The sequence below is a fragment of the Gadus chalcogrammus genome, chromosome 3, assembly GCF_026213295.1.
Source record: "Gadus chalcogrammus isolate NIFS_2021 chromosome 3, NIFS_Gcha_1.0, whole genome shotgun sequence".
In the NCBI taxonomy this organism is placed as follows: domain Eukaryota; kingdom Metazoa; phylum Chordata; class Actinopteri; order Gadiformes; family Gadidae; genus Gadus; species Gadus chalcogrammus.
The window spans coordinates 27408984-27425605 of record NC_079414.1 but is presented as its reverse complement, the minus strand read 5'-3'; the positions used below and the strand labels follow the sequence as shown (position 1 = coordinate 27425605).

At 50.7% G+C, this 16622-nt stretch overlaps 1 protein-coding gene across 1 annotated transcript; it reads left to right on the top strand.

Annotated features, from left to right (window-relative positions):
* Positions 1–936: 936 nt before the first annotated feature.
* sec23b (SEC23 homolog B, coat complex II component) lies at positions 937–16388 on the top strand. The gene is made up of 19 exons (XM_056587084.1): positions 937–1084; positions 2124–2351; positions 3348–3405; positions 3516–3602; positions 4236–4472; positions 5491–5573; positions 6044–6188; positions 8127–8285; positions 8677–8792; positions 9311–9434; positions 9875–9955; positions 10320–10409; positions 10870–10976; positions 11512–11665; positions 12848–12925; positions 13196–13357; positions 14251–14337; positions 14520–14741; positions 15358–16388. Exons 2-19 carry the CDS (start codon positions 2131–2133, stop codon positions 15445–15447), a joined length of 2301 nt encoding a protein of 766 aa, XP_056443059.1. The 5' UTR covers positions 937–1084; positions 2124–2130; the 3' UTR covers positions 15448–16388.
* The last annotated feature ends 234 nt before the right edge of the window (positions 16389–16622 follow it).

The following is a 16622-nucleotide window of genomic DNA, read 5'->3' as shown; positions in this document are numbered from 1 at the left end:
GAGAAGCTGTGCAGAAGATCTAGGTGCTGCTGTAGGCCTTCTTTGGTTGGGGACAGCAGCACCAGGTCATCTGCAAACAGCAGACATTTGATTTCAGTGTCTACCAGTGTTATGCCGGGGGCTGCAGACTGTTCTAATGTCCTTGCTAGTTGGTTAATGTATATGTTGAACAGGGTTGGACTCAAGCTGCATCCCTGTCTCACACCCCCGGCTTTGTGGGAGGAAGTCTTTGTGTTTCTTTCCTATCTTAACTGCACATTTGTTGTTTGCGTACATGGACTTTATGATGTCGTAAGTTTTTCCTCCAACACCACTTTCTATTAATTTAAACATAAAAATTCTGTCTCTCTCTCTCTCTCTCTCTCTCTCTCTCACTCTCTCACTCTCTCTCTCACTCTCTCACTCTCTCACTCTCTCTCTCTCTCTCTCTCACTCTCTCTCTCTCTCTCTCTCTCTCTCTCTCTCTCTCTCTCTCTCTCTCTCTCTCTCTCTCTCTCTCTCTCTCTCTCTCTTTCAAACACACACACACACACACACACACACACACACACACACACACACACACACACACACACACACACACACGCACACACACACACTTGCTCTGACAGCTCTGACATCTATCTCCTATAATCTTGGTGCGATATTACGTCACGTTACGTCCGTAGTCTCCAAACCAACCAACCGCGCGTCCCGACCTTCTTTAATAGGTTCATGGTCCCGACGTGCACGGGGACCGGGCGCCCCCCAGCGGCCGCGGAGGGCACTGCAGATCGTGGCCGGGCGCCTTGGGCAGAACAGCCGCGAACGGTGACGGAGAAAAACTAAATTTCCCATGAGCACCTGCGGCGAGCCGTGTCCGAATGACGTAAGGCGCCGCATGTGCATACGGGAAATGGAGTTCTCTTTTTGAGCGTCGAGCCGCCGGAAGTGGGTGCAGTAACACGTCATCCTGTAGCGTACCTAGGAGGACCGGCGGAGTACCACCCACCGGGCTGCTGTTTCGACCTTAACCCGGTTTCTACCTTTTAATGTTGAACAGTGCGCTGCGGTAGTACTCGGACTAAGACGGATCGGACTAAAGGTGAGATTTGGAGTCATATCTGGTTAATATAAGGTTTATATAAGGTTTATGTAAGGTTTAAATCGAGCGGTCTGGCTTCCGCTGATGGGTTCAGTCGGACGGATTAAGACGCCCTGCGGACGGGAGGCAAGAGATAAACCATGATTAAATTCAGCGTTTATTGTTTATTTATCAATCAAACATCATATTCTGGGGTTTTGATGGGCGATCTTTCGATACGCCAACGCAGAATCTACGGCGACTGACGAGAGAAAAACGGAACGAATCGCGATTGCTCATATGTGCGATCCATTGATGTATTAATCTCTGATTACATTAGTTTATGCGCAGTGTTACTGTACTTAATGTGAGTATCTGGAATTTATCCGGTATTTGATGTTAACATTACACCTAATATAACGTTGCACTAATACTTGTGTGTGTGTAATGTAATGCAGTGATCAAATATGAGGAAGGAAAATGACCTAGATCCCATTTAACTTGTGTTGTTTAACTTCTGCTGTTGAACTTGTTATCAATCTACCTGATTCTACAGTCTCAATCATGTATAAGAGAAAAGTAAACGCTTTAAGACTGTGTGTTGTCATGCAGGGGAGATGGTAGCACACGGATACAAATAAGGTCGTTTAACAAACCTAGTATGCTTTTGAGATTATGTTTATTCATGAAATATGATTCTTTGCTCACTTTTCCAGTAGAGGTGATTGTGAATAAGTGAGTGAAAAGTGAATGTTCAACGTGCACACAGTGAATACATACAGGCCAGCCCTATTCCCTGACGAGTGTTCAGTCACACACAACACGTTCATCAGGTTCTCTCTGATTGCGCACACACCTGGGTCATCCATTCTTCACTGTACGTCAGATAGTTTCAGTCCGGAGGGGCGTGCCACGTGTGATTAGAGATAGTACACCGTGTCATGCAACATATCATCAACCAACACTCAGAGGGTAGAGAGAGAGCAGAGAGCAGGGTCGACACTCTGAACCCAAACCACTAAATCCATACCTCGTCTACCGTCTGTCCGCCGGCCGTCAGCTCAGGGATGACGACCTACCAGGAGTTCATCCAGCAGAATGAGGACCGGGACGGGGTGCGCTTCAGCTGGAACCTGTGGCCCTCCAGCCGCCTGGAGGCCACCCGGCTGGTGGTCCCGGTGTCCTGCCTCTTCACGCCCCTCAAGGAGCGCCCTGACCTGCCTCCCGTCCAGTACGAGCCCGTCATGTGCGGCCGGGCCAACTGCAAGGCGGTGCTGAACCCGCTGTGGTGAGTGGAGGGCCGAGCGGCCGCCTGAGGGTTCTTCTTCTGTGGGCTGTTTGTGTCGTACTTGTTTATCTGTCGTCTTTCAAGACTCCCCTGTTCAGAGTTCACCTAGACTCTGCCTCGGTGAACGTTGATTACGGGGAATGGGTTAACCTAGTGATGGTTAGTGCTTGGCACTTGGTTCTATGAACATCCTTACTGTACCGACAGTGATATACTGTTGTTTCTCTTTCTTCTGACATATGTACTGATTGTAATTTGCTTTGGATAAAAGCGTCTGCTAAATGTAAATGCCTTTACTTGGGCCGTCGTAAAAGGTGACTCTGGGCTGACTAGAAGACAGGAGTTGATAGGATATCTCTTCATCATCCCGGTTGGGCAAACAGTTTCTTGGAGGCCGGGCTGCTGTGTTTGTGTTTCTAACGTCACACGATGATAGTGACTCTACTCTTTAAATGCCAACACATCAAGTTGGCTACACCTGCTGTCAAACTGCAATCGTTGAATTGCAGTGAGTCAGCGTGCTGCTTTCACAATGGGGCAGAAGATGTTTAGTTGTTGTACACGGGGTGTACGCGCATCCTTAAAAAGTCTTAAAAAGTCTTAAATTCATGTTGCTAAATTGAAGGCCTTGAAAAGCCTTAAATTCGTTACAAATGTCTTATGCTGGTCTTAAATACTGCAACACAAGGTCTACAATTTGTCGGGGCAGGGACTTTTCAGGAAGGACATGTAGAGAGGCTTCTTTCTTGCTAGCTGCATGTATAAACGATTATCTGCGTGCTTGCTAGCTAGTCTGCGACAATGAGTAGGTGAATAAGTCTGATTGAGTGACACAGATGCTATGCTTGGGTTGTAATACAGCGGGATCCCCCCCACCATCGTGTGTTTTAGGTCTTAAATTTCATTCAAGGTGGTATTAAAAAGGTCTTAAAAAGCCTTAAAATTGACTTGCTTAAACCTGCAGATACCCTAATGTTTTGTTGCTTGTTTTTACAGTCAAGTCGACTTCAGAGCTAAAATATGGGCGTGCAACTTCTGCTTCCAAAGGAACCCAGTGAGTATTCATACCCACACAGTGACGAACGTTCTGTTCCAAAGTGTCGATGTGTGCACGCCGTCTCCAGCGATGCGATTGGACCGACGCTCTGCATGTCACCTCTTTAGTTCCCGCCCTCTTACGCTGGGATCTCCGATGTCAACCAACCAGCCGAGCTCATGCCCCAGTTCTCCACCATCGAGTACGTCGTACAGGTAAGACCCGCCCCTTCATCACCGCCGAGCTCTGCTGCCATGGAAACACACACACACAACCCGCGCACAAAACACGCTTAAATGGCATCTAAGGATTAGAGATGTTCCTTCCGATACCATTTTTCCCTCCCTGATTTTGAGTATTGGCCGATACAGAGTTTTTACAGATACAGAGTCCAGCATTGTAACTACCAATAGCACTTTTTCTTATTATTGAAGGGTTCTCTTAAAATGACATCAATGTATAGTAGGTTGGTTCACTTACTGTCGACAATATTGTCGACAGTACAATATCCGACTTGTTATCGGAACAACTCTACTAAGGATTGGACAGGTTGCTCCTAGACTGTTCTATACAGAAGCAACGGCCTGGCAAAGCGCCTTATCCCGTGAACACTTAGGCCCTGGCTTGAACCATTTGTACCCGTATGAACAGGAGGCCTGATTCCTCCTCGAGTGAAATGTGTTGTCGTCACTCCACCTCTGAGCTGGGTCTGTTCAGCGGCGACAGCCTGCGACCGCCAGGCTCCGTCTATCTGCTCTCTAACAATGGCTCCACACACCAGCATCGCCGCCGCAGACGGGCATAAAGGCGTCTCCTCCTCACGGCCTCTGTCTCCCCCCCCCCTCCAGCGCGGGCCGGTGTCCCCTCTGATCTTCCTGTACGTGGTGGACACCTGCCTGGAGGAGGAGGACCTCCAGGCGCTCCGGGAGTCGCTGCAGATGTCCCTCTCCCTGCTGCCGCCCAACGCCCTGGTGGGGCTCATCACCTTCGGCCGCATGGTGCAGGTGCACGAGCTGAGCTGCGAGGGCATCGCCAAGAGCTACGTGTTCCGCGGCACCAAGGAGCTGTCCTCCAAGCAGATCCAGGTGGGACGGCTAAACGAGCACGCACGCACGCACACACGCACACACACACACACACGATCCAGGTGGGTGGGGTCGGACCACGCCCCCCTGACCGTCCTCCCTGACCGGCCCCCGTTGTTGTTCTCTGAAGGGAAGGGGGGGTCGAGCGATCAGTGGGTTTGACTTCCAGTCGTAAAGAGTTCTGGCGCCTTGAAGCCAGATGCTCCCCGTTCTTAGCTGTAGGTATCATCGAGCACGACGCCAACCGCTGTAACGAATCTGAGTCTGCTTAAGGACTGAATTCTGAGTCTGCTAAATGACTGAAATCTGAATCTGCTGAAGGACTTAAGTAAATAACATAACCGTCTTTAGTAAATAGTAAACGTGTATGATTGAGCATGCCCCCCCCCCCCTCCTGACCCCCTCCAGGGGTGTGTAGCGATGGGAGCCTCAGTGGATTCCTCCCTCGTCATAGGGTCAGGTTTCATCCTATCATGGGTCATGAATAGAACATGAGTCTGAGCTTTGGAAAACAATGTTATGAATAATGCAATGTTCCTGGTCAGCCATTGCAATGAGAGGAGAGAGACACCCCTCTGTTGTGGACCCCCTAAGTGGTTCACTGATGTTCTATAATAGCCACGGTACCCGTTGTTTTATACCCGGGATCAACTCGGCTGGGTTTATATCAGGACGTGAAACACCGACAAAAGAATGACCTGAGCTCAATCGTCTTCAAGCAACATGTTGCAATATCTAGTGTGAATGTTTGTGTGTGTCCTACACACTTATTGTATGTTGTACGTCCTGGCACTAAGGAACAGTACTTAGCATTGTGTAGCATCTTATACTTATCTCTGTTGTGTACGGGGAATGGGTTAACCTAGTGATGGTTAGTGCTTGGCACTTGGTTCCGTGAACATCGTCACTGTACCGACAGAGATATATTGTTTCTTTCTTCTGACAAATGGTCTTATTGTACTGAATGTAAATGTAATGTGTGGGGGTGTGTGTGTGTGTGTGTGTGTGTGTTTTGTAGGAGATGTTGGGTCTGATGAAGCCGGCGGTCTCGGGCCAGCAGGGCCGACCTGCTGCCCCCCAGGACCCCTCAGCCACCTGCAGGTAAGACCAGAAGAACCTCATCCTCGGTATAATCCTACACCCTGACCTCTGGGCGGTGGGCGGCCTGGGGCTCAGGAGGCAGAGCGGGGTGGGCTGGGAACCGGAAGGTTGCTGGTTCGATCCCCGGGGATTGGACGGGTTCGTCCTTAGACCGTTCTATACAGAAGCAACGGGCCGGCAAGCCACAGGAGCAGTCAGGGTGAGGCGTCTCGCTCAGGGACACCTCGACACTCCGGTAGGAGTGTCGAGGTGTCCCTGAGCGAGACGCCTCACCCTGACTGCTCCTGACCAGCCGGCTGTCGCCCTGGGGGGCCGGCTGTCGCCCTTGGGGGCCAGCTGTCGCCCTTGGGGGCCGGCTGTCGCCCTGGGGGTCCGACTCCTCCGTCGGTGTGTGAACGCCGTGTCTGTAAGTCGCTCTGGACAGAAGCGTCAGCAGCACCCCCCCCCTGAACGCCCCCCTGTGCTCCTAGGTTCCTCCAGCCCGTGCACCGCGTGGACATGAACCTCACCGACCTGCTGGGGGAGCTCCAGAGGGACCCCTGGCCCGTCCCCCAGGGCAAGAGGCCCCTGCGGTCCACCGGCGTGGCACTGTCCGTGGCCGTCGGCCTGCTGGAGGTGAGCGCCCCCGCGACTTCCTGCTCACGCAGGAAACACTGTGTTTCTATGGTTACCGACGATGCTTTTGTCGTTCCGCACGAAGCGGTCGCGTCGCGGGACGTGTTTTGTACGCTAGGTTTCTGGAGCCTGTGAATTCAGACTCCTGTGTTGACTCAGGTGAGCCTTGAGAGTGTTGAACTCTCAAGGCTCACCTGTTCCGAGTCCACCTGGACTCAGCCTCCCCCTTACCCCCCCCCACCCCCCACACCCCTCTTACACACTTATTGTACGTTGTACGTCCTGGCACTTGAAAATAGTACTTGCCATCGAGTAGCATCAGTAGCTGTCGCTGTTGTCTACGGGGAATGGGTTAACCTAGTGATGGTTAGTGCTTGGCCCTTGGTTCTATGAACATCCTTACTGTACCCACAGAGATATATTGTTGTCTCTCTTCCTTCTGACAAATGTACTTATTATTAGTCGCTGTGGATAAAAGCGTCTGCTGAATGCCCTGAATGTAAATCTAAATCTAATCTGTACTTCACGTGATGTGAACTATTACTACTAGAAAGGTATTTTTAGTTTTGTTGCCAAAAATGATGCAATCGCGTGAGTGCGTTCTGTTCTGAACTTTGACCTACTCACAGAGGATCGTGCCACGTGTCCCTTCCAACAATCACAACTCCCCTAAACAAGCGCTCACACCCACGCACACACACTCACACCCACGCACACACACTCACAGACACTTGATATCTTTAGCTGTTTATCTGTACAGAACAGTACTAGGCCAGTTCAAAGATCGGTTTGTTGTCAGTCCTCCCTCGTGTCTCCATGTTCCCTCAGTCCCTGTTCCCTCAGTCCCTGTTCCCTCAGTCCCTGTTCCCTCACTCCCTGTTCCCTCGCTCCCTGTTCCCTCACTCCCTGTTCCCTCGCTCCCTGTTCCCTCGCTCCCTGTTCCCTCGCTCCCTGTTCCCTCGCTCCCTGTTCCCTCGCTCCCTGTTCCCTCACTCCCTGTTCCCTCGCTACCTGTTCCCTCGCTCCCTGTTCCCTCGCTCCCTGTTCCCTCGCTCCCTGTTCCCTCACTCCCTGTTCCCTCGCTCCCTGTTCCCTCGCTACCTGTTCCCTCACCCCTGCCGCCCCTAGAGACTAGCGTTAGCTTTGTGTTAGTAATCATCTATAACTAGTAAAACCAGTAAAGGGAATATTTGTGGAGTTAAAAGTAGAGGAACATGTAGTTTGAGATTCTGCATAGAGCAGCCCCCCCCCCCCCCCCCCCCCCCCCCCCCCCCGCCCATCGGGGTGAATGAACACCTTGAATCAACAGCAGAATGTACACGTTCAGATCCATGGTGGAGCTTAGACCAGGTCCAAGAGAGACACCGTTCCTACTGCACATACATTTTAACCCCATGTCCTCAACTCTACCGCATGTGAACACTTTGGCTGATTCAGACTAGGGGTGATAATCAGGGTACATCACGATACGATAAACTATACATGGCCCTGCAATACAGATAATATCACGATACAGTGATTCTGCCATAATCAATATATTGTTAGACAATCCTATAACGTTACATCAGGATATATGTCTCACTCTAAATTTAAAATGGCCGTAAAAAGGTATGGTGCTGGATTTCTGTCTTTATTTACGGTCCAACTCGAGTCTTCCAGCTACTTGTCTTTGGCTAGTTAACGTCCGTTCAAGTTTCCCTCATCTGTGTGTTGAGCGCCCCCTGGTGGAGCAGGGAAACCTGTTTTAAAGCGCCTTTGTTTATTAACTAAAATATCAATATTTGGAGTGATATTTCCTAACTAACTCTTCATGAATAAAGCATAAGAATGCGAAAATAAATCTTAAAAATCAATGTATCGATTGTCGTATCGCACGAAGTTCGCCGTGTCGATATCTCGTCCCCGCCCGGCTCAGACGCCTCCTCTCTGTGTCTGCAGGGTGCCTTCCCCAACACGGGGGCGCGCGTGATGCTGTTCACCGGGGGGCCCCCCACCCAGGGGCCCGGCATGGTGGTGGGCGACGAGCTCAAGACCCCCATCCGGTCCTGGCACGACATCCAGAAGGACAACGCGCGCCACCTCAAGAAGAGCTCCAAGGTGACCGTCACAGACGCTCCCGCATCGGCCGATCCCGAGCCTATACTGATACAGCCTCTAGTACTGTTATTATATAACTTGTTCTTATTGAAGGGTTCCTTTACGATGACAGCGATGTGTAGCCGGTGTAGTATAGGAGCTAGTCATGTGATGGTATCGGATCGTGCACAGTCTTGCGTACTCGCCGATACCCGATACTGCATTTTAGGCAGAATCTGAGGAATATCCGATACTGATATCGGTACGGGAACAACTCTAGCTCGGAGGCCCAAGTATCCCCTGGACCTCCACCTGGATCCTAATTAATGACTTCTAATGAGCTTGGTTGATGAGCTAGATGAGTTCCAGTCGTTCCGTCCTCTAATGATCTGTGTTGTGTTTGGTCTGTCAGTATTACGACACCCTGGCCAATCGCACGGCCGTCAACGGCCACAGCATCGACATCTACGCCTGCGCCCTGGACCAGACCGGCCTGCTGGAGATGAAGTGTTTATCCAACCTGACGGGGTCAGTTTGAAGTCCATCCTCTGGGTCACAACCATGTCTTCCAGGCCATTCAATTAAATTCAATTGTATTTGTACAGCCCTTAATCACCGGTGCAGTCTCAAAGGGCTTACAGGCCATTAGTTGTGGACAATACATGCATGCATTCCAAACATTTTTACCTGGTGCTGGCCGGTTAACCATAAGGAGAGTCCAGGCATCCAGTTGTCACTGCAACACGCTAAAACAGACAGAATGATGATCAGAAGGGAGGAGTGCGTACAATGCAATCAGAAACGGAAACATTCACGTGATCAGGCAGACACTGACACGCATCATCCACGCCTTCGGCATTAGTCCGGCCAGCAGAACCCTTTTGGGTTCTGCTCTCTCTCTCTCTCTCTCTCTGCAGAACCCTTTTGGGTTCTGCAGAGAGAGAGAGAGAGAGAGAGAGAGAGCAGAACCCTTTTGGGTTCTGCTGTTGAAGAGAGAAGGGATGGCGTTGGATACAAGGGGACCTAACCCCTGGTGTCGTCCGCAGGGGCCACATCGTGATGGGGGACTCCTTCAACACCTCCCTCTTCAAGCAGACCTTCCAGAGGGTCTTCAGCAAGGACTACAGCGGGGAGTTCCGTATGGCCTTCGGGGGGACCATGGAGGTCAAGGTGAGCAGGGGGGGGGGGTCAGTCAACCTCAGAGACACGACTAGGGGTATACCTGTAGACTGCCTCTGTTGTGTACGGGGAATGGGTTAACCTAGCGATCATTAGTACTTGGCACTTGGTTCTATGAACCTCCTTACTGTACCCACAGAGATATATTGTTGTTTCTCTTTCTTCTGACAAATGGACTTATTGTAAGTCGCTTTTGGATAAAAGCGTCTGCTAAATGTAAATTATGGCATTTGCTATTAATTATGCTATTTTCTTGATTAGATGATTTATCTATGAAATTAAGACATGTCGTCAAGACGATCCACTCATGAATGTGTCGGACGTTCCTCCCACGCATTCCCCAGTTCACTGAGGATTGTAGCAGGTGTGTATTTTAAGTGTTTGACTAAGTGTGTGACTCTGTGTGTGTGTGTGTGTGTGTGTGTGTGCAGACGTCACGGGAGCTGAAGGTCTGCGGGGCCATCGGGCCCTGCGTCTCCCTGGGCGCTAAGGGACCCAGCGTCTCTGAGAACGTGAGTCACCGGCCCCGACTCAACCGGCACTCACTCACTGCTGCCTCTCAGCCGCAGGGAATGGAGAGGAGCAGGATTCCTGTGTGTGTGTGTGTGTGTGTGTGTGTGTGTGTGTGTGTGTGTGTGTGTGTGTGTGTGTGTGTGTGTGTGTGTGTGTGTGTGTGTGTGTGTGTGTGTGTGTGTGTGTGTGTGTGTGTGTGTGTGTGTGTGTTGTATTCTGTGTCTGTTGGTGCATTCTGTGTCTGTTGGTGCGTTCTGACGTTTGTGTTCTGACGTGTGTGTTGTGTTTTGACGTGTGTGTGTATGGGTGCATTATGACGTTTGTGAGTGTGTTCTGACGTGTGTGTGTGTGTTGTGCGTTCAGGAGATGGGCGTGGGCGGGACCAGCCAGTGGAAGGTGTGCAGCCTGAACCCCTCCACCACGCTCGCCATGTTCTTCGAGGTGGTGAGTCAGGTAAGACACACAAACACACACAGCCTCCCTCACACGGAGGTCCACTCAAACGGCCCGGTCGCCACAAGGTTCGGTCCTCTTCTCTGTGACTTTAACACATTAGTTCCGTCCAACAGGGTTTTAACGTAATACACACCTAACTAAGCCTTCATTCTTGAGGAGTTTACTGTTAGGAACTCGAGCCATTGTGCGAGGAGAATCCTTTGTTAGTTACCTCTGTGTGTCCTCTGAAACATGAGTTTGGCTTTCCTCTGAATCCTTTCAGTGACGTTTAACTTATAATCACACGGCCCCCGCATTGTACCCAAGATCTGCCTCCACCTGTCGTGAGACTGATCGGTATCGTGTGTGTGTGTGTGTGTGTGTGTGTGTGTGTGTGTGTGTGTGTGTGTGTGTGTGTGTGTGTGTGTGTGTGTGTGTGTGTGTGTGTGTGTGTGTGTGTGTGTGTGTGTGTGTGCAGCACAACGCCCCCGTCCCCCAGGGCGGCCGCGGGGCCATCCAGTTCGTCACCCAGTACCAACACTCCAGCACCCAGCGGCGGATCCGCGTGACGACCGTCGCTAGGAAGTAAGAACAACAAACTACACAGAGAGAGAGAGAGAGAGAGAGAGAGAGAGAGGTAGGGGGGGGGGGGGGGGTTCGGCTGGTAACCTGAAGGTCGCTGGTTCGATCCCCGGCTCCTCCTAGCTGAGTGCCGAGGTGTCCCTGAGCGAGACGCCTCACCCTGACTGCTCCTGACCAGCTGGCTGTCGCCCTGCGGGGCTGACTCCGCCGTCGGGGTGTGATTGTAAGGCGGTACTGTAAAGCCCTTTGAGCGGCTGCTGGTTAGTAAAGAGCTGTTTAAGTGCAGTCCATTAACCAGCTACGGTTCACCTCATCCACGAGGACGACCTGGTACACGTGTGTCCACTCTACAGTCTCGTCGTCGTTGGGCGGTGGTGGGCGGGGCTGAACCGCTCTTTACACGACGGCCGGTCTGAGCGGGAGCAGAGTCAACAGCGGCCTCGCCGCCAACAGGATGTTTGAACTGCGGCGCGTCAGAAGCACTCTGCGCTTGTGCGTCAGTGAGCTCACATTTGCATATCTCCTCCCCCTCCCCCAGCTGGGCCGACGCCCAGTCGCAGATCCAGCACATCGAGTCGTCCTTCGACCAGGAGGCCTCGGCCGTGATCATGGCCCGCCTGGGCGTGTTCAGGGCGGAGTCGGAGGAGGGGCCTGACGTCCTCCGCTGGCTGGACAGGCAGCTCATCCGCCTGGTGAGACACGCCCCCTCAGTCGGAGACACGCCCCCCAGCCTGAGACACGCCCCCCCCCAGCCTGAGACACGCCCCCCCCCCAGACAGATCCTTCTACAGTCTACATCCACACTCCTTGAAGCCTTTGTAGCGGGCAGGATGTCTTTAACTCAGTGATGAAGAGCTAGAACATGAACTAGAACATGGAGCAAGACCAACTGGAACATTTGAGTCTTTTCAACATAATGTATTCTCTACGCCAGCCCTGTTTGTTGTTAAAGAGGACTCAAACGTTAACGCCCCCCCAGCCTGATACAGTTACACTAAGGGCGTTCAGGAGACGCTTTTAACCAGAGAGACAATAAGTCCATTTGTCAGAAGAAAGAGAAACAACAATATACCTCTGTCGGTACAGTAAGGATGTTCATAGAATCGAGTGCCAAGCACTAACCATCACTAGGTTAACCCGTTCCCCGTATACAGCAGAGCTAGCTAGGATAAGATGCTACACCATGCTAAGTACTAAAGATAGCTAGGATAAGATGCTACACCATGCTAAGTACTAAAGATAGCTAGGATAAGATGCTACACCATGCTAAGTACTAAAGATAGCTAGGATAAGATGCTACACCATGCTAAGTACTAAAGATAGCTAGGATAAGATGCTACACCATGCTAAGTACTAAAGATAGCTAGGATAAGATGCTACACCATGCTAAGTACTAAAGATAGCTAGGATAAGATGCTACACCATGCTAAGTACTAAAGATAGCTAGGATAAGATGCTACACCATGCTAAGTACTAAAGATAGCTAGGATAAGATGCTACACCATGCTAAGTACTAAAGATAGCTAGGATAAGATGCTACACCATGCTAAGTACTAAAGATAGCTAGGATAAGATGCTACACCATGCTAAGTACTAAAGATAGCTAGGATAAGATGCTGCACAATGCTGAGGGCTATTTTTAAGTGCCAGGACGTACAACGTACAATAGGATCCCTCTAGGTGACGCGGAGCTCCGGGAATGCCGGCATTCCCGGCGGGGCGTGTCACCCTAGCGCCCGGCAGTAGTAACTGTGTAGTATGACAGGAATGTGCGGCCGTGTGTGTCGTCGCTGAAGCGTGTGCGCTGACGTGTCGAGGCGTGTGCGGTGACGTGTCGAGGCGCGCTCTCTAAAAGGTTCCCGTCTCCATTCTAGTGTCAGAAGTTTGGCCAGTTCAACAAAGACGACCCCACCTCCTTCAAGCTGTCGGAGTCCCTGTCCCTGTACCCGCAGGTGAGTCGGCGCACCGCCCCCACCTGGTGGACGACCACAGAACTGCACCATGAATCGTTTATTGTTAAAGATCCCATATCATGTTTTTTTAGGTGGGGTGTGAATACTCCCGCTGCCTTCGCCTTTGATTTTTCTACCTTAGCAGATGTAAAAGAATTTACATGCGTCATGTACGAAGGAAAAGTCGAAAAAGCTTGATATCACCCCTATAATAGATTAGCTATTCTGCGTGCTGCTCTAATCTCCTCCTCCCCCTCCTCCCCTTCACAGTTCATGTTCCACCTGCGGCGGTCCCCGTTCCTCCAAGTGTTCAACAACAGCCCGGACGAGTCGTCGTACTACCGCCACCACTTTGTGCGCCAGGACCTGACCCAGTCCCTCATCATGGTGCAGCCCATGCTGTACTCGTACTCCTTCCACGGGCCGCCAGAGGTCAGTGTCGCACCACACCCGGGTCCCCACCCCGCAGCGCACAGAGCGACGCTGCGCTGAGCAGCCAATGAGCTCAAACAGTAGTGCTCAAATAGCGGTACGCGAACCCCTACGGGTACTTTGGAGTACTGCAGGGGGCACTCAGAAAATTACAAATAAATTAATTCTGAAAGCTAGAAAATTTACGAAAGTGGTTGAAATGTAAATCTGAAGAATATATTGTCATGGCTTTTGTCCAAAAAATGTGCCGCTGAAGGGGCTACTCATCTGAAAACCGGCCTTGCTAAAACATTTAGTTTTTATTGAGGATTTTGTTTTGTGAGTGGTTTGAAGGACAAAGCAGCATGGAGACCCCGTTATCGTGATCGGGGCCAGGCTGTGTAGTGGGGTTTAATTATCTTTCTGGTGGCCGTCTTGTCTGAATCTCTTATTTCCGCTGGCTGGAGTGATAAGGCCTCCTCTGTGCGCTGCAGATATACACGCGAGGGACGAACACGCCCCTGGAAGCTTTTGTACCGGGCACGATGTCTTTGACTCAGTAATTAAGTGCTAAGACAAGCTCCGATAAAAATGTTCCAAACTGGAACATTTTAGTCTTTTCAACATGATGTATTCTCTACAGCAGCAGCTTTTGCTGTTAAACTGGACTCAAACGTTATCGTTTATTTATTTTAGAGTGGTGATATGTCTATGTTCTTTAACCTGCTGATTTGGAGAGAACGGTTATGATCCGATGTTCCCGCCCATCAAAGCAGACCGCTTGGTGAACGCTTTAACACTTACCCTACCCCTACCCCTACCCCTACCCCTACTCCTACCCCTACCCCTACCCCTACCCCTACCTCTGTCCCTACCCCTACCCCTACCCCTACCCCTACCTCTGTCCCTCACAGCCGGTGCTGCTAGACAGCAGCAGCATCCTGCCGGACCGCATCCTCCTCATGGACACCTTCTTCCAGCTGGTCATCTACCACGGAGAGGTGAGAGAACAGCTCCTTCGCCTCGCAGGGGGTAAATGTTCCTAGGTTCAGATGTTGGCGTCCCTCAAAGTAGACAAACCCTCAAACGGTTTGGAAGGCTTTCATGATTGAGCTTATGATGCTGGTCATGTCGTGGTTGGATGAAGTCTCTGAACGTATCTCTCTCTCTCTCCTCCGCCCAGACCATCGCCCAGTGGCGTAAGGCGGGCTACCAGGAGATGGCCGAGTACGAGAACTTCAAGCAGCTGCTGCAGGCGCCCCTGGACGACGCGCAGGAGATCCTGCAGACGCGCTTCCCGATGCCGCGCTACGTGGACACGGAGCACGGCGGGTCCCAGGCTCGCTTCCTGCTGTCCAAGGTCAACCCCTCGCAGACCCACAACAACAGCAACGGCTGGACGCAGGTACGAGGGCCGGTGTGTGTGTGTGGACCGGGTTCACCACCCTAGTGGGACGGTGAGAACACCTCAGGCCATCACATGGCCAGTGTTGCATCTTGTCCGGTATCTTTGGCTTAGAAACGTTCTGCAATAACCGAATTATAGAAATACTGGGGATCAGCTCAGCTCTCTATTCTTGGGAATCTGTGGGAGAGATTTAAATCTGCGCATGACAATCAGCTGTTGCCGTTCCCCTGAGTGGGAGAGACATAAACCATAAGTCGCTCCATGGTTCACATCGCTGTGAGTCAAAAGGCCTTCGATTGAACCATGGGCCTTGGGTTCAACGTGTGTGTGTGTGTGTGTGTGTGTTCATGTATAGGTAAAGATCTTTTTTTTTTACAATTACTTTAGCTTAATTAATCTTATAACTCTGGATTGGTCCATGCTGGATAAGGATAATATTTCAGCAGCCGTGCTAACCGCTCGCTAAGTGCCTCCCCCAACAGCCCTGACGTAAAGCAGAGTTATCGTGCTTTAAGTTGTGCATTGATGGGAGGAGACCTCCACCAGTCTGGCTCTCCGGCCTCCCTCGGGGCACACTGGTTCTAAATCAGCGCTGTGTCTCCTCTCTGTCTAGGAGCCGGGGGCGCCCATCCTCACCGACGACGTCAGCCTGCAGGTCTTCATGGACCACCTCAAGAAGCTGGCCGTCTCCAGCTCCACTTAGATCCGGCGTAGACCCAGCTCAGTCTAGACCCAGCTCAGCTAAGACCAACCTAGACCCAGCTCAGCCTAGACCCAAGGCCCATCGACGAGGAGCCACGACGCATGCACCAACGATTGAATGATGGAGAAGCCGTAACTAGATTCCCGCTTACATTTCCCTTCTCTGAAGCTGAAGGACTCCGACCGCAGTGAGAGTTAACTTTAACATGTCGACTGATCTATAGGTGTTCCTTACGTTGATCCCCTGTCCTATGAAGAAGTCTATCCATGTTTTTTTTCCTTTCTCATGAATGAATGGTCGATTAACTGAGACGCCTTTCCTGTGTGGCGTCACTGGTGAAAACAGTTAATTTGACAGATCTGTATTTAAGTAATTTTACAAATACATAATAAATGTTTTCTGAGAAAATTCCCTTTGAATGATCAAGAATACGGTTGTGATGATGAAGTCTATTCTGGTGCTGATGACTGTTGATGTAGGCGGGGTTTCGATGAAGAGCGATCATTGTTTGTGTATTCTGTGTTTTCTAACCCTTATCTCGTCGGTTTCTGCAAACCTCGCCCGGTGGTTTGTACCCACTGACTGCCCCATATCTCACTGTCTCCTGTGATTGTAATTAAACATTTTAATATACTGTATAAATGGGACTTTTAACCAATGTTCAATGGTGACTCAATACATGAAGTCTCTGTCAGTAGAAGTCTTTTCTGAGGAGAATGTCATCTTCAATCATCAGTTCAGGGTCAACCTAGAACCTTCTCTTTGTAAGGCATCTCATCTTGAAGGTCGGGCAGGAGACAGAATGATCTGTCAGACTGTGCAATATATCAATATAAATTATTCAGCAATATTTATATGTATAAACAGGTATTGCTTTTTTTGTCTTCTAAATTGAATAAATGAGAAAATGTAGTAGGCTATTGTAAAACGAATTTGACAATAATCGTCATGGCAAGCACGGAGTTTTTTTTTGGGGGGGGGGGGGGGGGGGGGGGGCACAGCCGGGTTCCCACACGAGGCAATAGCATCTGCTATCTGCTGTTGTGAAACAGCATTTTCATCCCACTCAGTAGGAGACATCCTGCCAAATCACCGACTGAAGCAGCTTTTGTTTTAAAAGCAGTGCGCGTTTGGGCACATTTCCAAAGCCGTGCGCGTTTGGACACATCACCACC

Bases quoted from the DNA above. Each gene is read 5' to 3' on its own strand.
- sec23b (XM_056587084.1), top strand. From the start codon at position 2,131: ATGACGACCTACCAGGAGTTCATCCAGCAGAATGAGGACCGGGACGGG. The intron at 8,793-9,310 runs GTCAGTTTGAAG...TGTCGTCCGCAG, and splicing joins TGTTTATCCAACCTGACGGG to GGGCCACATCGTGATGGGGG. The intron at 9,956-10,319 runs GTGAGTCACCGG...TTGTGCGTTCAG, and splicing joins GACCCAGCGTCTCTGAGAAC to GAGATGGGCGTGGGCGGGAC.